Here is a 22,324-nt window from a genome sequence, read left to right on the forward strand (position 1 = left end):
GTTAAATTTGAGATTGTTTTCTCTGTCCCTTTGTTATGCGTTCTGATCACTACTTTGCACAACTGCATTGGCAGAGGCTGCTGGCCGTGTCAATCTGCCTGATCAACTAATACTGAGTCTTCTGGGATAATCTCCAAACAATCAGAAGACCTGGAAGAGAACAGGAACTTTCTGTATTGATGTGGCGGCACAAATGATAGCCTGTCAGAAAATCCAAACATTTTCTCCATTGTCAGAGGACTTGGGGAAAACTTATAATATCTTGTGAAAACATCCCGTCAGATGTGTTATTTCAATATAATTCAGTGCAAGGACTGCTTAGCTGCAATGGTTGGCCAGTGTCCCCAATATGCCAACTTCTTCATTCTTTGCACACTGAAGTCGAATGGACTTTCTTTTCCCTGATACCTTTATCATCAAAAATGCTCATGATCAGATCAGGAAAAACTTAGCTACAGAGGATATGAAATGAGCCAGGAAAGCATGGGTTAATTGCCCCTGACAGTCACTGTAATATTCAACAGTAACATCACTAATGAATGTTTTCCTTATATTGTGTAGCCTGATTTGTCAAGCTGCCTCATATCAGATAATTAATTCCGTTTGCTGCCATGCAAAGCATGCTGCATTCTGTACTGCAACCAAATTAATTTGTATTCTTTATGCACTATGGATCTGTGCAAACGTGCGGTGGTATTTTGTTTTTTTGCAGAAAACGTGTCCGTATTTTCCATGTCTGATGCAGTGTGCAGGATGTTGTTTTGAAATGCAACCTCTAGGCTGTGTGCAGCCAGCAACCAAATGTAGCACACACACACTATAAAAATGTAGCAATCAATTCAAATTACTGTCTCCCCTCCTCCTTTTCTTTGTTCTCTGCTTTTGAGCACATCTGTGCTATATACAGACATTCTGGCTCTCTTAGCACAACAACAGATTTCACTAAATAATCCAACCAATACCTATTTGTACAGACTGTGTAAAGGCGTGCACTTCCTTTTTTTTATCTAGATGGTAAATTATATAAAACAATTCAAAACTAAGATTTTCACTAGTTTTTTTGTTTTCTTTCTCACTAACTTGATATGATATAAAAGATGTTGCTTCTCTTTTCTCTCTTTTAAAAACAGCAAAAAACAATGGTAGCAAGGCCCTCCTTTAATGATCCGATTCGACTGCTAACCTAGTTAAAACGAGGAACTGTAACGGCTCATGGTAACTAATGTTGAGCAAGGTGGTGGCACCAAAGAGGTGCATAATAAACTGAAAAACACATGATGTGTTAATAAAAAATATTTATTAGAAAAAAAGTAAATTCAAATTTTATTATTATTGTGCTGTTAGCCGGAGGGCTGCCAATGTGTAAACTCATGATAAAAAAAAACATGTTTTTGAAAAAAAAATTGTTTTTCTTTTTATAAGGAAATTCTTACTTAATTATAAACACTTTTTATGTTTATAAATTAAGCAGAAAAACAAACTAAATTGGAACTTTTTGTAAATAACATCCACGTTGCAACCTATCCATCTCACTCCAGTTAAAAGGTGGTAAATAGCTTTGAAGTTAGCATGCCTGACGACTGGGTTTGCTGGAGTGTGGCTGAGTGTCTCTAATATAACATTTGCTTAGTCCGAGCACTCCTCTGAGATACATATGTTGCATGATGCGTGTCATTGTGCCTGAAGGAGGAGAGCAGTTCTGTCAAGTGGCCCCATTTAGCCTTGCCTCGCTGTTGTTTGGTCAGCCCACTGTGCAACAATGATGCCTGCAGGTTATGTCACAGAGAAAGTGAAGACGGAAAGAAGGAGAGTGGACTGAAAATAAACTCTCAGGGTCACCTTAAAAGCTCAGACGAAGACAAGACGTGCCCTCTCAGGAGTGCTCTGTGCAGAGCGATTGGTGCGTTTCAAACAGAAGGGAAGGAAAAGAGTGTCCGCAAAGATGCAAATAAAGCTTGCAAAAACACAGACTGGTTCCTAAAATGACTCACAACTGCGTGTGTGAAAATATTTCACACCATATTAGATGAAAACGTTACATTGCCTTTAAAAAAAGTACCTTTCTGCATTTTGTCACATTACAACCACCAACTTTATTGTACTGTGTTTGTATTGGGGATTTTTAGCCGTACACTAAAATACAGTGCATAATTGGAAAGGAGAATAAGTAACTGTTTTTTTAACCTGTTTTTTTTTTTTATAAAAATCTTTACAGCCTCTCCAGACTTTGTGAAATTATCTTTCACTGTAGTTGGTTAAAGGTCTTTTGGGGATGTCTTTACCAACTTTATACACCTAGACATGGCAATTATTGCCCTTTTTTTTGATAATTGGTTCTCAATCCGATTTAGTGGAGAGTGTTTGTGAACAGGAATTTCCAAATGTTGCTATCTTTTTAGGGGAATTAGGTCTGTACTTGGGCATTCTGACACATTAAAACGTTTTAGCTTTCTGCAACACATCACATCACGCAAACCAAAACCTTAAATTCTGGCATAATTTGACAAAAACTCATTTGCTGTATCCGCCTACCTGGCTTGCAGAGAACTGCATGTTTCTTATGGTTTTCTTTTAACTGTGCCTTTCTTTTTCTAACAGTTGCCATTTTGACAGGTCTTCCTACCTGACCTGTGTCTCCCCGCAGCTCTTCAGTCGTTATTTCTTGGTTGGTTTCTTGATTAATGCTCTCCCTGCCCATCCTGTCAGTTTTGGTGGCTGGGCATATGTTTGCAGGTTCCATTTTCAGACTAAAGACTAACATGTGCCACGTTCAAAGCCTTATAACCAAAAACTACTTTAAACCTCTCTAAGCTTTCAACCTGACACTGCTGTGTTCATCTGTCTTCATGATGCTATTGTTCACTGCTCTTCTCTAACAAACCTCTGAGGCCTTCACAGAACAGTTTTTATTTATACTCGGATTGAATTACAGCCCGGTGGACTCTTCAGTAACGTCCAAAGTGATCTGAAGGCAACTGGTTCTAATGGATTTTATTAAGTGGATTTAGATAAAGAGGGATGAACACAAATCTGAAAAGAATTCTGACAACCATTTTACTTCCACATCACAATTACGTGGGAAAGTGAAAATAGGGTTTGAGTTGTTTTACAAGGCACTGTTACGTAAGCCACCTTTGCAATCAAATGTCCAGCACAGTATTGTGTTGATGTTTAGGGATGAGATTGGCTCTCCAAATTCTGAGAGCCTACACAGTACGAAGCGAGTAACAACAATTGATGGATAGCAGTTACTTTATTATACTATACAAATAGCTGCCCATTTGAAACTGAGCCCCATAGCAACACAGATTTACAGTTAAAGAGCAGTCATTTCTACACTTTGCTAAATTTTGTCCATGTGCATCATTGGTCTGTTGTTTTGACAAAAAAGCCAAAAAATTTCAGCAACATGAAGTTCTTTAATCCTTAACTTTGATACCATCAGTTAACATCAGTCTACACCCCATGATGCTGAAACACACCGGTTGAAAGTGTTGCTTTTTAAGACCTTTTGTGTCACACTGTAGAAGACCAACTTCCTCTTCAAAGGTGTGTCCATCAGGTGAGGGTCTATCTGGTCAACCATTGTGTATGACTTTGATTTTGTCTTTATGCTCTGCAAACAGCCCATACGTACTCATTCACAAGCTCACCGAGCTGCATGTCTCACAGAACTGTAGGCTTTTACCTTCAGAGGGCAAGAGGAAAATCAATGTTGCCTGCCCTTTAAAACAATTCTCGGCTGTGGAGTTTCTCAGGGGGCTGGAAGGAGCTTTCCCGCTCCCACTTCTTATGTCTTACAGCACAGAGTTCTGCAGTATCAATTAGCCCGCTGTCTCAAATTCATTGAGACCCCGATTTAGCAAAGACGTCTTCCTGCACCTGCATACGAATATATTTCACTTTAAAAAAAAAAAAAAGACATTTTCTGCACTGGATGTTTATGGCAGCTCATTATAAGGTAGCACACTCTAGTTAGGCTTCCACACTTCAGTCTATATATATATATACACTATGAGATGCATCAGATTGCTTGGTAGTTCACACCAAAGTTTAGACTAAAAATATGAACTAGGTCTTTTTCAGTTCCGAGTATACAGGCAGAGATGCAGCATCATTGCAGCCAATCAGCATTACAGTTTGACTCAGACTGACATTTACACAATCACACATTGCTCTTTGCTCAACACCGTTTCACCAACAGCCGTCTGTGGCCAGCTTCAAGTACGATCAGAGCTCCAACTTGGGTTTCATTGGAAAATTACAGCACTCTCTAATACTTGCAAGAGCATATCTTGGGAAAGGGAGCCGGAGGAAAAGAAGTAGGGGATTATGGAAGGATTACCTGTGTTCTGACTCGTGGATGGAGAATATGACTCCTGATGTGGAGGACTTCTGTTGGATGGTGGCCAAGAAGGTGAATTCGCTTTTACTCCTGAAAAGTTGCACCACTTTCTCTGTGATGTGTGGCGGGGCGTGAACTGCCCTCCCAACATCTAAAAGGAATAAAATAAAATGAAGGTTAAACTCTTTTCACAGCCAGTGCACTGTCTTGGCCCCACTATGTGCCCCTGTCACCACTATAAGAAACATATTACTAGTCTTACATGGCAAAATACAAAGTGGCATTTTTGCTCTTGCACAGTACTTCTGCAATATCACGCCAGGTTTGTCTGATGTACTGTAAAAAATATGTCTATTTGATTGTGTCATTCTTCAATCACCCATTTAGAAACATGTTTATAATTATTTATTAGAACTGAACAATTGTACACTAAATATACAATTTTGTATCCTATATGAGATGGAGGAATGTCACTCTTAGTGGAGAAAAGTGCTTTGGCTACGTATCTGATAAGCTAACTAACTAAAGATGAACCAAACTGCAAAAAAAAATCAGTAGGCAAGAAAATCAAAAGCAAGTGTATATATTAGACAGAAACAGAACCAAACTAAAAAGCACTTCTAAGCAGGGTACCAAGAGAACCAAAGTCAGTTTCTGTCCAGGGAGAAAAGTCTTTAACAAACCAGTAAGGAATATTAATTATTTCACAGCCCTGTACCTGGAACCAAAACAACAGCTTTGCAAGGCTTTGTAATAAAAAAGGCATGCTAAATGGGTCCAAATAGGAAGAAATGAAGGAGATTTTATGGAACAAGAATAGCACGTGTGAATTTCGATCAAGGGTGTGGGCTAAAAGCATTGTGAAGCATCAGTCTTGGAGGACTACTTTTGCCATGATGTTGTGTCTTTTGTTATCTCTTATCATATTAGAATCAGCTAACAGTCTGTGAATGAGGTTTGAACGCTCTGGTCTGGCCTCAGTGCTCTAGGCGGTTAGGGTTAGGCGTCTCATAACCTTTATTGAGCAATTTCTTTATGGACAACCCTTACATGTACAAGCACACTCTCACATACACCCACAGATGCTTACAGATACACTTCTATACAGATAAACCCTATAGCTCAGGGTAGACCTTGTATTAAATAATACTGTGCATTTTTCAGAGACGTTATCATAGGCGTTAGTTGTTAGTACCTGTGATACTTCTGTGTCTGTGTCTTGTTATTCTTTATATCTCTCTTTCTCTGCATGTGTAGAAGCAGACTGTGAAGATGTTATCTTGTGTTCTCTATTTTTATCACCTCTCCTTTTTTAACGTTCTGCCTCACCTTTCTCCCTTCCTTTCGTTCTCTCTTACCTTTCCATTTCCGTGTCCACTGAATTTGAAATAATCCCAAAATGATGTCCAATAAAGTTTTTGGCATGCGTATAAAGTGGGGGCACTATAGCGAAAGCGGTAATGCTCTATTTGTGAAAGTAAAACTGTTGGGCTCACTTTGGTACAATTTGGTACAATTTGGTACAAAGAAAACCATTCTGATGATAGTAGGTCATTCTGTCAGTTTTACTTTGAGCTTTAGACATACAGAAAGTCAACGTAAGTGAAGCGTTTTGATACCGTAGTGGGAGATTTTGTTGTATCGTTAATATAAATACAATATGATTACTGTGATAATTAAGGTGGATGTGCATCAACTGTGTAGCAGCAGCACTCATGCATAGCATACATGACATGAGATTTTTAAACAAGACCAAAAATATCATCGGCAGCCTTGCTTAGCCTTGATTAAGTTATTTTTGCTACAGTGCCAAACGCTCAGTTAGGCAATGCTAGAGTGCTGCTTTCCCCTAGCATTGTGTTCTTCTGCTCCATTTTAACAAAAGGCAGACCAACAATAGTGTTGGAGGGTATACAAAACTATAAGGCTCCATATGTTCTGAATTACTCATATGTCTGTTAATATATCTACTTTAAACTTTCTTTAAGGCATGGACTGATATCTGATACGTCTAATTTTATATGAATACCACATAGGAAGGTGTGGAATACATTAGCTGGTTTGCGCAGGAGAAGTGGTTCTGCATTAAAACCTATAAGCATGCTAGGTGAATCAGGCCAGGAGGATGAGCTGCTTGTGTGAAACAAGTCAGATCAAAAATGCCCCTAAAAATGATCATGGTCACATGTGATTCACAGGACCTGCTGCATAATCATTAGCGCCAGATAACAATTTCATTAGCCTGTTTCCAAACCATGCAGAAGCCCAACAACAATATTAGGGAGGACTTGTGTGCGCGCAGAGTCCCTGGTACAAGTGCCTGAGCCACCAGAGCTGCAACTCAGGAGCTTCCACAATGCAAGCTTTACATGACAGACAGTCCAGTAGAGAGAAGCCTGTAGTTGTCTCAAGCAAAGGGCTTTTAAATCTCCCCTGGGTGACAGCAGCCTGCCTGCCCTCACACTCAGCCTCCCCACTGTCACAGCCCAGTTGATGGAGAGTCACTTCCCTCAGCCCCCGACTTTTTCAACATGCAGGCTCTCTGACCAGAGTCAGACATTAGATCATCCACTTTAATCCACAGGGACACAGGCCCTGTTCTAACGGTGCAAGAATACAGTCAGACCTTAGATTTCTTAACCCTTACCCAACTGACAAAAAAAAAAGCACCGCAGTCAAACTTCAAGGGCAACAATTATTTATATTTATATTATTATTTCAGTTCAATGCCTCTTCACAGCCATAATCGATACCAGCAAATTGAGGAAATAAGTTATATCCAAAAAAATTTAGTGCATTAGGACAAGCTGCATTCTTTGCAAATTACTTCAGGAAATCAACTGTTTAACTTCAGTGATTACCATTAAGGATCGTGTGAAACAAACAACAGCTCAACATGCACTACAGCTTTTGTAACATTTTCTTTGTAACATCAATTGCAGATAATATAATGATATACCTAAGATTTTAAATACAACCATCAAAAATAGAGAACATTGAAGTTTCGGACAAAAAGTTTGAAAGCTTAATAAACTGACAATTCAATCTATTTTACATATAATTAAAAAAAAATTGTGATATTAGAAGCTAAAATAAATAAATACAGGCACCTCAATAATATTTGTTAGCTTGTGCTGTTAAACCCAAAAGTTATTTGAGTAACTATGACATTAGGGGCCTTGTTTACATGCAGCACAACTGACTGAAGCACAGCTCAGCTTATATCCAGAGTAATACCTCATACAGTATATCTGGTGATTTGAATAGATGTAAGACATGTAAGGTAACACAAAAGAGCAGAGAAAAAACTAATTTAAGCTTCCTGCAGTAATTAGCTTCTTTGGTTTCTTCAGTCACTTATTAAGACTGGTTCAAAAGGTTGCTGTCGCTCGCTGAAACATTCACAATGACCATGTCCCTATATATATATATATATATATATATATATATATATATATATATACACACACACACACACATACATACACACACACTTGTATTTCATCTTTTTGTTCCACAGTTACTGTACTTGTCTACAAGGCCAAGGTCTATTGATCACTGGTAATCAGTATATTGCATTTCAGGAGAAAGAGGAATTCATAATGTCAAAAACCATTAAAGTATTTCAGGGAAAGCTGTTTTAATTAAGGAATGATATATTTATATCAGCAAGTCCAGACGATTTAATGCAACATCATTTGAATTTTTATTTCTCAGCAGCCCCCAGTTCTGGGGGAGGAATTGAACCTTTTTTTCCCCTATGTTCATTACAGTAAGTTGCTTCTGGGTCTGACTCAGGGTCAAAGATATATGTACCATTGTGCATCGGCTGGCAGCCATTTTCACATGTATGAAGTGTGAATGATTTTGTGCAAAAAAAAAAAAAACAATGAACATGTTTGGTATAGCCCACTGACCTATCCTTAATGTTTAAAGAAGGCACAATAGCGCACCTTCAGTATTTCACTTAAAATATAGTTCTTTGCTGTGATACAATAAACTGAGATAGTTCTATTAAACTTCAGTTTTCTAGTGCAATAAAAGCCCAAATTTGGAGGGAAAAAAAGGCTAAAACCAGAGCATTTATTTTTCTTTGAATCTCCATCACTGCACTGATGATGAGGAAGGATAAAAATGGGGGAATTCTAACAGCTTGTGCTGCATACATTACTCCTGGGTTCTTGTCGACATCAACAAAACCATTTACAGTGACAGGAGGAACAGGTAGAGTGGGATGGTTTGTCAACCAGCAGTCAGGTTGAAGTTTAGCATAGCAGGCAGCAGGCAGCTGTCGCCCCCCCCCCCCCCTCCGTCTCGATTTTACAGCTCATCACTTTAATCAGAAGCCTGGCGGGTCCTCCCCCAGCCTGGCAAACTCTCACAAATGTCGCCTTTAAGTGGCAGCGAGGAAGAGGAGCTCAGCGGAAGTCCAGAGAGCCTTCACTCACCAAAGATGAAGCTAGTCAAGTCTACAGTGACTTCAGTCTGGTTTGATATAGAAAAGTTGTGTGACCATGTCTCTACCAGATAAGCACATCACCACATAATGCTCCAGTCTTTGCCACAGGCACCAAGCAGATAAAGGCTGAGTTTTCTACAGCAGTCCAAAGTTCACCATCCAGGTAGCTGGCAAGGAAATGTTTCATTCTGCAGCTCATCCCGGAGAAACAGATGCCTGGAGAAACTTACCTTGCCTAGTGGATGGGCATAATGAGCAGTGACATCAGCAGACCTGTGACATATCCTCCAGTCTCTGCTGTGGAGCCCAGCATCACCTTTAGGCAGTGGTGGGAAGTAACGAAGTACAAGTACTTTGTTACTGTACTTAAGTACAATTTCCGTGTATCTGTACTTTACTTAAGTAGATTTAATAATGGATACTTTCTACTTTTACTCCACTACATTTAACAGTAAGTATCTGTACTTTCTACTTCACTACATTTCTATACAGCGTTTCGTTACTCGTTACATCCAAGACGCATTTAGGTTTTTTGATTTGTTCGTTAGTTTGAAAGTATCCAATGGCGAGAGCAGAATCAGTCCGCTGAACCAATCCAAAGCGGGAAATAACCATTAGGCCCTCCCTCAAGAAGAGCAGCACAGTACGCAGGACCTGCAGAATCATTAACTCCCAGAATGGAGTCCAAGGTCATCCTCCAGAAGACCTGCCCCACCCATGGCCTTATTTAAAACGCTTCCTGGAGATTCCAATGCCGCCTTTGCCTTACCCGAAAGCATGAAATTCTATCTTTCAAAAATTCACCATCAAATTTGAAAAAACATATTGAGGTAAGTTAAGTTGCTAAACGCTATCGATGTTAAATTAATTTGTGTTAGTGAAGTTTTATGTAATCTTAGCAAGCTTTTTGTTGAACTCGACTGCAGTAAATAAATACGATTACTGTATATTGTTATAAGCTAGCATGAACTACCAAGTAACAGTGATTACTGCGGTCGTGATCACGTCTCCCGCCATGAATGTTACATATAAGTTGACGCTAAACTCCTTCACGTCCTGGTTATTAAATAAATGTTAGCGCCATTAAAATAATCTCCATGTAACAGTTACAGTCATATTCATTAAATTAGAATATGGCAGTGTTTCCCGCAGGAATTTGCTTAGGCGAAGCGGCGAGGAGTTGTCGCCCGTATGGCAAGCCGATTAGGCATATTATCGTCCGTACAATAACGCGCAGTTCCAACCCGTATTTTACGCGAGCGCGCGTTTTTTACGTCATCGCGCGTTCTGGTTGGAAACGCGCCGTGACGTAAAAAACGCGCGCTCTCTCATTTTGCATTTTTACATGTAACCCTGCAGGTCATCCCTGGAATTCTGATGCATAGAATAAAATATCTAAATCTAAACTGTCACAGGGGGTAAACACAACAAAAACATGCTTTATCTGCAGCATTGCTCATTAAAATGGTACATTACTGATTTATTAAAACTAAATACGATAGGTACACTTAATGACATTATATAAGCCGTTAGGTATTATGGTTGGCAAGTACTTTTACTTTTAATACTTAAGTAGTTTTAAAAGCTTGTACTTTCTTACTTTTACTTAAGTAAAATCATAATGTGGTACTTTGACTTTTACTTGAGTAAATTTTTGTCTGTGTATTTGTACTTTTACTTAAGTACATTGTATGAGTACTTTCTCCACCACTGCCTTTAGGGCTACCTTCGGTCTCTTTCTGCTGCCTCTCTGATTAATGTCCTACTGGCCCAGTCTGAGTTTTTGCCGGGTGGCCCACAATCTGTAGGTTTATTGTAGCACCATGTGCTTTCCATTTGAAGATGATGGATTTGATGGTGCTCCAGGGTAACATCGAAGTTTTGGATATTTATATATCCCCACCTTGACTTTTACTACTTAACAGCTTTGTCCCTGACTTGTTTGGCCAACTCCTTGGTCTTCATGGTCTGATGCATAATGTTGCTGCAGCCCCTGGGGTCTTTCACAAAAGGTGTGTTTATGTTGACAAACATATGGCACTTAAATTGCACACAGGTGGACTTCATTTCACTAATTTTGTTTTCTTTTGAAGGTAACTGGTTGCACCAGAAGTTTCCAGGGATTTCACAGCAAAGTAAGTGAATACATATTACTTGGTAGAATAAAAGGATACTAATGTGAAGCTTACAGAGAATTAATGTCCAGTCAAAGCAACATGTAAACCTTTCCAGAAGTGGAGTTTGGACATACTCATTGTCTTTTCAAGATCCTGCAAAGGTGCTTCTGTGTTTGATAGATAACACTCTTCCTTTGGGTGAAGCTGACCATTAGAGATAATTCTACTTAATGGTTTCTGGGAAACACATCTGGAAAGCGCAAGAAAAACAATTATTTGAGCGTAAGATTGCCGGGAATACGGACTGATCTATGATTTGTCAAAATGTTTTGCATACCCAACTATTGCTTGGAATATGCCCTTTCTTGCATTCCAATCTTTCAGATTGTAAACGCCGTTTGTGGTGTGCGGTCCTGTATGCCAATAAAGCTCTCTACCGCTACCTCAACAAGGTCTGGGGTTTTGCCTGAGTCGTCTTTGATAATAATTTTGTTTTGAAACGAGGTTTTTGTCTGCACTAATTCCTTTCCTCTAGGATGTGCATGCCAGTTTTCTGTTTTGAAGGATTTCAGATGTGATTATTTTGTGCAGATCCATCATGTAAAATAGAATTAAAAGACATTTACATTATAGGTTGGGATGTAACAAAACAAGTTAAAAGCCAAGGGGAGGGGGGTCACAGCACTGTAGCCACTGGCTGAGCTTTTACTGCAGGTGACTGTATGTGCTCTCCTTCAACCGATACACTTGAATACCGGCTGAGAGATTATCAGCGTTTCTTTCCTAGATAAAGCCACTAAAGGAGCTACTGTTGCCATTAATTATTACTTTTCTTGATCATAGAAATTACTGCTGGATCAGTGCCTTTGTGTTTATGTTGTCTGTATGCTCTGTCTTCTCAAACCCCCAGTTGGCTGTGACAGATGGCCGCTCACACTGAGCCTGGTTCTGCTGGAGGTTTATTTGTATACCAGAGGAGATTTTCTTTCTGCTTTCGCTATATGCATGTTTGGTATGAGGGATCGACGCAAGGGCAATGGCCTTGCAAACAACTGTCCACTGTGGCCCTGAGCGTAACATGGCACCCCCCCCCCCCCCCCCCACACACACTTTTTGAATGTGTGCCCTTTGTCCACCCCCCGCTTTTTCCATAATTTACATGTGGTAACATACATTTACGAGCCGTCTTTAAATGCACCGTGAGCGAACTCTCAATCCTGCTAAATCGGTGGATCACAGACGGGGACGTGCTGCTGAGCAGTGTGCGTGTCAGGATGTTCAGCAAACCAGCCAGAGCAAAAGGCAGAAAACTTTAAAAAAAAAAATTTCCCAAAGAAAACACAAGTTAAATGATGACTCGTTAATACATGCCAGTAAATCAGTTAGTTGAAAAGAATACCATTGTTACCTATGGGTTGCATCCCTTGCTGGTTTGTTCATGGTGAGAATAACCTGAAACCTCTTTGATTTCTGTGTAGGACCTGTGCTCGTTGTGGCTTTCCACATATTTAAAATAAAACCTTTATTGCCACAATAGAAAAAGCAAATGCAAGGAGAGCAGAAGCCACCAGCAGTGGCTGATGATGCTGGGTCTTCACAGGTAAGGAGAGGTTACAACTTACTGAGTAAAATTTATTTATCTGCAAGGAGAGACCAAGCAGTTATCAGGAGAGGGTTTTCACAGATGTTTCACAGTAACTCTCATTCACACTCTAAAATATGTTTTATCTGTATAGCCCAGGGAGAACGCCATGTGTCAGGCCAGAGGCCAGGCCGCAGCAGTGGCAGAGAGTGACAGAGCAGGAGACGGAGCTTTGTTTGATTTATTTGTATTTTCAGATATTATGTGACTTCGACATTATTTGCGTTCTTGAAGGAAGCAGAAATATGTCATGCCAGTCTTCTTTATTTTGATTAATTCTGCACATCTGTTACTATTGACTACAATGTGGATTTGTTTAGTGTTGGGTGACTTTATATGTTCATGCCAATAAATTAAATTATGTGGCTCATAACCCTGTTACCTTGTCACTCCTATTCCATATCATGTGATAAGTAATAATTTGCTTATGGGAAGGTTGTTTTTACTAAACATCTCATGTTCAGTTTTCATCTGGCACCTCATGATCTGGCTACTTGCCTTGTAGATGTCAGAGGGTCATAGTGTCAACTCAACCAGAGTTTGGCAGTTAAAAGTTTAGATTTTCTTAACTTAGGGAACTAAAGTCGATCCCCCGGTGCTGTGATGTGGTAGGGGTGTAAATCACCAGCTTTATCACAATATGATTTTACATTGATTTGTTTAGATGACGATACGATATTTGCCGATATCAAAAAGTGTTTTATGATTTCTTACCGATGCAATCGATTTGATGCGATATCATCTGCCCATCTAATTTTTTAATATTTACATTGATATTGACTCACCAAAAACCCAACAATGATGTTTTGAACATTTACGATGAACATTGTATTTCTAAGCAGGCATTTAAATCAAAAACAATATTATTTTAATTTTAAAATAATAATAATAATAATAATAATAATAATAATAATAATAATAATAGATCACTTGTTCACTGTCAGGTTCAAACACCTAAAACATTCATTAACAACACAAGAAGGAGAGACAACAATGAGATTGATTTTCAAATAAGCTTGCAAGGAGATCGAACGGAGATGCTTAATACAGATGTCCAAATCCGATCTGAAGCAAATCCGTCGCCCCCTCTCTATTTATTAGGAAAGGGAATCCCTGGTTCCATTTTGAATCTAAGGGGTAGGGATAAGCAAAATAACTGTGACCTTCCAGATAAAACCAAGCAGTTCACACAGTACAGCCCTCCAGATGGCTGAATAGAGTTCATAAAAACACTTATCATAGTCACAACATATTTCTCTGCTTTCTGCAGGCCTTCTGCAACTATAAGAGAGAGATCTAAACCTTAGAACTTCTTAGTAGTAAAGAGTAAATATATATGATAAATACAATGAAAATACTAAATAACATAAAATATATTGACATAGTAATAATAATTCTATCATTCACTTAAGTCTCATTCCTTGTACATTTCAAAATAAAGGTCCATCTTCAAAATGACTACATGGAGGAATAGTTTCCTTTTGCATCGATGTAATTGAATTGTTAATCATTGAATGGATGTATCAGTGTGAATCAATGTATTGTTAAACCACTATGCTGTGACTGTTGGTGATTATGTGGTTCCTTGGCCACTAAGGAGATGAGGATGAGGAAGAGGATGATAAATCGCCCTTTACTGTGGCTACACGCTCATCCAGACTGAGAGACTGCTGCGAGTCAACAACTCAATGCAATCTGCTTATTTTAACCAATGTAAATAATACATTGAACAAGATTCCAGGGTTTGATTACTGGAATTAATTTGAAATGTATGTGATTGAATTGGAATCAGTCTGATTCAATTGAATTTACTTTTTTTGTAACATGCTCGTGTGTTGTGAATTGGTGCTATACAAATAAAGTGAATTGAATTAAAGACCATCAACTTGTTTTTGCAGTATGATTTAATTAAATTACTGGAAATTATTTTGAAATGGAGTAAACTAAACTGCAATATGTGTAAATGTATTTTAATTGAAACTAATTGCTTTAATACAATATTATTATTAAATATGTAGATAAACTAATAGCTTCAGTTTATCCTGTTTTTACCTAATACCCACAAAATAACTGCCCATAAAGCTTAGAATCACATTGTTCTAAATTAGTTTACTAAATACTTTAAAGACGCTTAGGTCTAAAACGAAACTAAAACAAACATAAAATCTTAGGAAATGAAATACTGGAAAAAGAATTGCATCAAAAATTAATAATAATAACAATAAGAAGATCATTGCTTTATTTCAAAATTCTAACAGAAAAAAACAATGCTTCCAAAAATATATAAAGCCTTGAAGCAGAGTGATTCAAAGAATCCTAAAGCAACCACATTTTACTGGTCGATCCCATATTTCTCTGCCTGTGATTGAAGCCAGTAATTTTTTGCCACATTTTTAGGCCTCCAGTCATCTGCACATCCACAGCAGGCCACCCAGTCATCCATCCAGCACACAGCACACTGTCCCTCAGGAGCTAGCCTGTTTTTGGCCGCCCAAGGCAGGGCTGCTTTGGTGAGGAACGGAAAGAAGGTGTTGGACTAGAGTGGAAGATAAAGAACTGACATATGAAAAGGAAAAAGAAAAGAACCACACGACTCACACGGACCCAAGGTAATGATTGGGACAAAGCCTTGTACGTACACAACAGCCGCTGTGACTTCATTACTGCAGAAGCAGAGGAAAAAGCAAATGCGAGATGCATTTCCCCAATTATGACAAAGACAAAGCGATAACCGTTGAAAATGTAAGAGCAGAGAGACATATAGATGGTGTGTAATAAATAACTGAACAAGGTTATCGGTGCGAAAAAACGAAAGTTGCTTCCAAATACAAAGAAATGTTAAATACCGATACAAACTGGCAGTGCAACTGAGAGGGAACAGTGTCTGTACAAACGGCTAGGAAGAATACACTTTGATGCACGTGAAGGATGCTGTAAGTGCATGTCAAGCAACCCCCAAACACAGTCGTGCTCAGCAAGCATCTCCTAAGTTAACTTGGCTTGCATTTGAAGAGCTTCTCGGGTACTGAAAAATTCATAAAACTGAATCAATAAAACATTGATGATACTTTTCAACCTCTCCTTCCCCCTTTGCAAGAAGATAACCTGGCAGTAAACATTTAAAACCCAGTATTTTCCATCCTGTTGATTATTGGTGTAATGTCATGTGTCACGCATCTAATGAGCCTGGCCACAGATGGCAGTCTCAGAGTGGAGCTCCTGACAGAGGTAATAACCCTTTATCACAAACCATCGGACTGAGTGCACTTTGATTACTGTAAATAAGGATGAAGCTAGAGAAATGAAGACCGTCCATATGTGGGTGAGTCCTCGGCTGTCACTTAAAGGACAATAATGTAGAACGCTGCCACAGATTTCTGCTCAAGAAATATTCAATATTGGAAAGAATGATGAAGATTTCCTCCAGGGACCCCACACCAACATTTTGCATGCTATATATCTAATACACATCACATATATGCACAACAATAATGGGATCCCAATGGCAACATGCCTGCAGACAGCTGTTTGGCTGCATGGGCAAAGATGAATAAGAAGAGAGGATTCTTTTACTAAATTATTTTGAACCCTTTATACTCACACAAAGCTGTTGAAATAAATAGTTATAGTTCCGTAATCAAACTGAACAATTCATGAATGCATTCTTCCAGTCAGTTTTAAAAGGGTGCAATGACGGCTAAGAATGCATATAAAGACAAAGGGAATGGACATATTATACTCTTGATGTAATATATTTTGCTTTCTTTATGTCGGCGTAAAAAAACAACTTGTGGCTAAAAAAATGTAAACAGTGAATTATGAAATAGTCCATGATGATGATTTTGTTATGGTATGTGGATGTGCTGGTTATGCAAATTTAATACAGTCACATGCATTGGAAAATGATTTGTAATTTTTTTTCAAAGTTTAGTTGGTAGGGACAGACACACATCGACATAGACAAACTGAACAAAAGAGCAGTCCCATGTTTGCGTCATAGTGCAAATGCAACAGCTAATTCACAGCACTTGTCCCTAGATGGGCTTTTAAAAAGTACCTCTAACAATTAAAGTGATAGTCATTTAAAACAGCACCACATAATATTGACAACATCTACAAACAGTGAAACATAAAAACATCCAAAATGGGTACAGTTCTGTTTTTGACATAACCAGAGTTTGGTTTGTTTTTTGAACATACTTAAACTGGTTACAGACTTTAAATCAACAGGAAGTGAGTTCCAAACTGCAGATCCTCTCATGGACAGAGTTCTTTGAGCAAAAGTGGTTCTTCGAAAGGGGACCTTACGATTTCCATCGGAAGCCGCTCTAGTGGATTTGCTATTGCCCTGCAATCTCTGTATGCAGTTGCTTAATGGTGTAGGTGCATGCCCATTTAAACACTTAAAAATCAATTTTAAAAGATTGTAATTTATAAAATTAGGAAAGTCCAAAATGCCAAATTTAGCCAAAATGTGACAGTGGTGGAATCTGATTGGCAGCTTATGGCCAAATAAAGTTAAAGGGAGATATCATGCGTTCAGTGCCTTCCCTGTCACATTTAAATCATTCAGTTGTGGTCTAGATAAAGTGGAACGGCAATGCTTTGGTGGTGGTAAATTATGTGATGCTGCCTGTCAAAGAATCTTGGAGGCTCTTCAGAAACTGACCAATCAACAATCGCAATTTGTCCCGAAGTGAAACGTCCCTTACCTTCGGAAGCTGCTCCCTTTCCCTCCAACAACATCCCAGGATGTTACATTACTAACGCATTGCAGTCAAGAGTAATTTAGTTATAATAAACCTTGGTAAAACTGTTTAAATATCATTAGTAGGGGAAAGTATAATTCACGTGCTATCCTGGACATTTAAAGGGTGTTTATTCATTTCCTAAAGGGAATCTAGTGAAATGTAAAAGATGGATATGCAGCCGTCCGACCTCATGAACGGCTAAACACAACAGGGATCGATGTTGAACTATCACATGTTCGTCTGTACGAAGGTAACTCCACTTTTGCTCATACACATTGTATAGTTGATGGTCAAATTAAAGGGTAATCCTTAACGCTACTTTTGCTGTGTTTTAGATATCTGTAGGTTGCAACTTCTGGTTGTATGAGTGGTGGTGTTGTTGGTGGTGGTTGTTTTTGTTGTTGGTGGTTGTTGTTCTTGTTATTTGTTGTTGTCAGCTATGATCCATCACCTGGGGTCCGTTCTTCGTACGGTGCTTAAAACATCCAAGATCAAATGACACATCCAAGATGATTTCATCCGGCTAATCCTGATCCGGCTAATTGGGTTCTTCGAACACACCTGTTGTTTATGATTAGTATGGCTGGATTGAGTAATCTGAGATAACTGCGCGTTCATGCGTTTGTTTAAAAGGGGAAATGTATCGATAGTAGAAACAATGATCAGCAGCGCTGCTATTGGCTGTTCAGCAAAGAACGCCCACAGTTTTTCTCCCAAACAGAACAAGAGCTTTTAATGGAAGGTTATGCCGAATTTGAGTCATTAATTAAAACACCTCAAAGTCTGCTAAAGCCAGGAGAGAGGGCTGGCAAAAAGCAACAGACAAATTAATGCATAAATATGTCCTTGGTAGATGTTTCTATCACTTTCTACAGTATGAATTTTTGCATTTTAATAATAAGTACTATGTTCTTTTATGTCAGAGCCTCCACGGGACCCACTAGAACATGGGAACAAATAAAAATGAAATACAAGAATATTCTACAAAATGGTAGCCTTTAATTATTATACTTTATTTTAAAAAGGCACTTGTTATGTCAAGAGATCCAAATTTCAGTGTCATACCTTAGACACTGGAAGTAAAGGGCACGTGCAAACTGGGAATTTTAACAAAAAAAAAAACAATCTTTATCCATAAAAAATTAAAATCTTCCTTTTCCAAGTCATCCACAGTTTACACGGTAAAACTGTATTGCTCCGTGTCTAGATAATCCATCCATAGTTTTTTCTAATACAATATACGGCTCGACAGGAAGCAAGCCTTTCAAAGTAAAACTAAACTTCACAATAAAATGGCCTGAACAAATCTTCTCACTGAATAGGATAAAAATAAAAAGCAAACCACCATACAAATAACTTAAAATTTTAGATTTATGGCTCCAACACCACTTTTTCCTCTTTAAAAGCCACTGTTAAATGATGTGTTTGTCTGTTTATAACAGCCACCAAGAAATATCTCTCTACAATTACACTGTCGCGCTGCACTAAAGGATCCTGTCTATTGCGCAATACGCGATTAATTCGAAAAACTCTGCAAATTATTCTTGCACCTTCCGCAACAGGTTGCAGTCGTAAAAATGGACATAGCTACGGCAGACTTCCCATCTCCTCCGCTTATACAGCCGTGATCTAATCTTGTTTACATGAAATAAGCCTGCTCTGGAGCAGGCTCAAGCTGGCGCACTTGTTGCTATGACAACAAGTGCAGGAAGTCTTTCGAAGAACCAAACGATCCATGATCATGCCAAATCGTCAACAATGAAATCCTGCTAACTGAGTTAGCGACGTACGAAGAACGGACCCCAGGACTCCGGTTTTGCACAAAGCTTTAACTTGGTAAAGTAGACTTTGCACTCCTAATACAGAATTTCACTGTATTAACTGTTCGTTTGGATTTTTCCCCCTGTCTTTTATGCCCTAATATTGGTAGGTAAGGCAAAAATGCTTCTTTTAACACTTTCAGTGTCACCTCCATTTCAACGTCTTTGTTTGTCAGGGGTTAAAGCAGCCTGGAGAACATTTCCGTGTGGGCCGAACACTTTTACAGTTGGTGTCACGTCAATTTAACTCCACAGCTCTTCTTTTACACCTGTTCTACAGGCCATCTGACAGCATCTCTTTTTGGTAATGTCTTTTTAAATGCAAATGAAGCCTTTGATATCCCGCCCCACCATAGGTCACAGAGTTTTCCAGTCCACCCCATTCGGCCATTTTTGTAGTATGCTGGGGGGCGATGTAATGGATTGTTGGGGTTTATACACCCAACAACAAAATATTTTGACTTATCCACTTGTAGCTTCAGCATCCTTCAGCTAAGACTACAAAAATCTCTGCAAGAAATAAAAGTGGTGGATTTTAAAAATTGGTTATCCAGAAGTTCATTACCTTGTTTAGCAGTTTGCGGGAAATATGGTGACGCAATTGTAAAATAAAAAAGTCTGGTAGCACCTGGACAGACTACATTCAACTTTTCTGCATTCATAGAGACATAACAAAGAGTATTTAAGGGCTAAAAAAGTGGATTTTGCATGATATGTCCCTTTGAAATCTCGATGATTCCAGTCAACACCCCTATGCTGTTAATTTTTCTCTCAGTACCAGCACATCATGCTGCACAGAAATTAGGTGCACGTGAATGTTTTAGTTGAGCAGCACTGCTTTCTTTGCAGCTATTATAATCCCTGCTCCTATTTCTTTCGCTTCATGTCAGCTTCATAATAATTTCTGGTTGTTTTAATCAAACAGCTCTTGGATTAAAGAGCACTGCAAAGGAGAAATAATCGCAAATCCGTGTACAAAAGGGGAAGCTTGGCCATTCTTATTTTTCCAGCCTCTTAGCAAGCTGTTTAATGGCACCCATATGCAATATGTCAAGCATTATTGCAGGTATTAGCTATGTGCCTCCAGGCCGTGACAGATATTTTCTGGGTGAGAGGCAAGATGCCCTTGGGTGACCACTGCTTGTATTATCTCTTTGTGTGTGTGTGTGTGTGTGTGTGTGTGTGTGTGTGTGTGTGTGTGTGTGTGTGTGTGTGTGTGTGTGTGTGTGTGTTTGTCCCACCGCGATCGTATCTCTCAGCTCTGTTCAGCATGCTGCCCACATGCACCACTTGTTTGCTCCACTACTATTGTCTTTTCTTTTTTTTTTTTTTACACTCTCTCTTTGCTTTTAAAAGGATAATGAAACTGCAGCGGCACTTACGCAGAGGTTAAAACCAAACTGTTGGTTTGGCTGCTATTTACCAATTTATTTCAAAAGCAGTCACCATCAAAAAGCATTTCTGAAGTCATGAGGTTCCAAAAGAAATGCAAGAGAAGACACACACACACACACAGAGGAATATTGTTACTCTAGCTTTCTTTATAGCATGGCTAATTGAGATGAATAGCTGTGTAAGCAGTGCAGATGGCAAGATGAAGAGCCGGTTGGTGCGACTGTTGATTTAGTCCAACAATCAGATCCAGTGATTGGCTGTTTGTCAGGAGGAGCACTATGGGCGCAGTGAGGAGGTAATTAAGCTATGCTGGGTTGTGTTACGTGCAGCTTTGTGTTCAAGCTCCCCTGAATTTATGCAGGAGTCCCAGCAATACAGATGTGCACCCCTCCGGAGATACCGTCAGTCCCAGCAGAGGGGCAACCGGAGGCCTGGCAGATACTGATACAGCTGCTCTCAGCTCTTAGCACTCAACTAAATTACCCCACATCTCAATCCCACCTGTCTCTCCTGTGTGGGTTGGTGTTTAGTATGAATTTGAATGCGTGTCTGAATTCAGTCTGCATCTGTACAGTATGCTCCCTTTACAGCATAAATCACCAGCAGTGGTGTTAAAGCCTTCCCACGGCAGAGGAGGATTGTGTAGAGCTATAGCGGGGTGGAGCAGATTACGGATTGGATCTTAGCCTTGAGAGTCCTTAACAAAGCACACACACACACACACACACATATACAAATGCTTTGAAAGAGCGATGAGAGCCACAGGCGCTGCATATAAGCAGCACAAAAATGAAACTCTTATATTAAAAGGGAAATGGGTAACTTGAATAAAAACTCCTTCTGGTCATGTTTTCTGATATCCTCTCCCTGGCCCAGTCAGAGGGGGGAAATCGTTACCAGGAAGGGTCATGATTTTCTTATCCGTGCCAATCACAGCCTCTTAGACAACATAGTTGGATGTCACTTCCCGCTCTTTGTAACTGTGAACAGCATCATGGCTGGAACTTGTTGTGACACATTTTTTTTCTTTTTTTTTTTTTACATTTAATTAACGTTTTAATTAAATGAAGCTCTCGCTCTCAGCTTCAGTTTATGCTTGCAGGAACGTTTGCATTGTTTGCAAAAAAGATATATATTTTGTGGATTTTATGAATTTATTATTCAAATCTGAGCTTAAAACGTATTAAAATCAGGCAGTTTTGCCCTGTCTAAATCTAGATAAAATATATGGGTCTAAGTTATGTCTACAGATGTAGGTATCATTGACTCGTCTAAATAAGGTCTATGTGCTGCTTTAATGTTGAAATACTATTTATTAATCACTGGGATAAGACATTTGATGTTACCGTTTGGTTTGTGGACCATAGTTTTAAATGTCAGAGAGGTTAATAAAACTGGAGGTACAGAGAATAAAGGCAACAATGCATATTTAGTTGGTAGAATAATTTGCATTGTAACCTAATTTGACTGATTGATCTTAAATAAGTAAATACTAAATATGAAATAAGAAAAAAAACCAGAATGCAACAAGTTGGTTACCTAAGCTGATAATATGAGAAATGTAATTGTAATTGTATGAAGAACATTTTCACATACTGGATGTTAACAGCAACAGAGGAAATAAGAGAAATACTATCTTGAACAACATATTTACTTATTTACCTTTTTTTAAAATATATATTTTAGGTAAGTCCAGCATGAATTATAGTGGCGGTCCATTTTTCTTGGATTGTTTTCACAGTTGTACCAAGGTTCTATTTTAAACCAGCTTGAAGCACTCAAGATAATTGAACTA

General features: G+C 38.8%; 1 protein-coding gene across 1 annotated transcript in view; it reads right to left on the bottom strand.

The window, feature by feature from the left end:
- Positions 1-3,824: 3,824 nt before the first annotated feature.
- LOC118560997 (protein kinase C-binding protein NELL1-like) overlaps positions 3,825-22,324 on the bottom strand; it is a gene marked incomplete at its 5' end in the record, with an annotated part of 46,263 nt that continues 27,763 nt past the window's right edge. The window contains 2 exons of the mRNA XM_036132548.1: positions 3,825-3,882; positions 4,346-4,496. Of these exons, the coding sequence (XP_035988441.1) occupies positions 3,825-3,882; positions 4,346-4,496 (209 nt within the window). The remainder of the gene's footprint in view (positions 3,883-4,345; positions 4,497-22,324) is intronic.

Source organism: Fundulus heteroclitus, unplaced genomic scaffold (genome assembly GCF_011125445.2).
Source record: "Fundulus heteroclitus isolate FHET01 unplaced genomic scaffold, MU-UCD_Fhet_4.1 scaffold_523, whole genome shotgun sequence".
Classification (NCBI taxonomy): Eukaryota; Metazoa; Chordata; class Actinopteri; order Cyprinodontiformes; family Fundulidae; genus Fundulus; species Fundulus heteroclitus.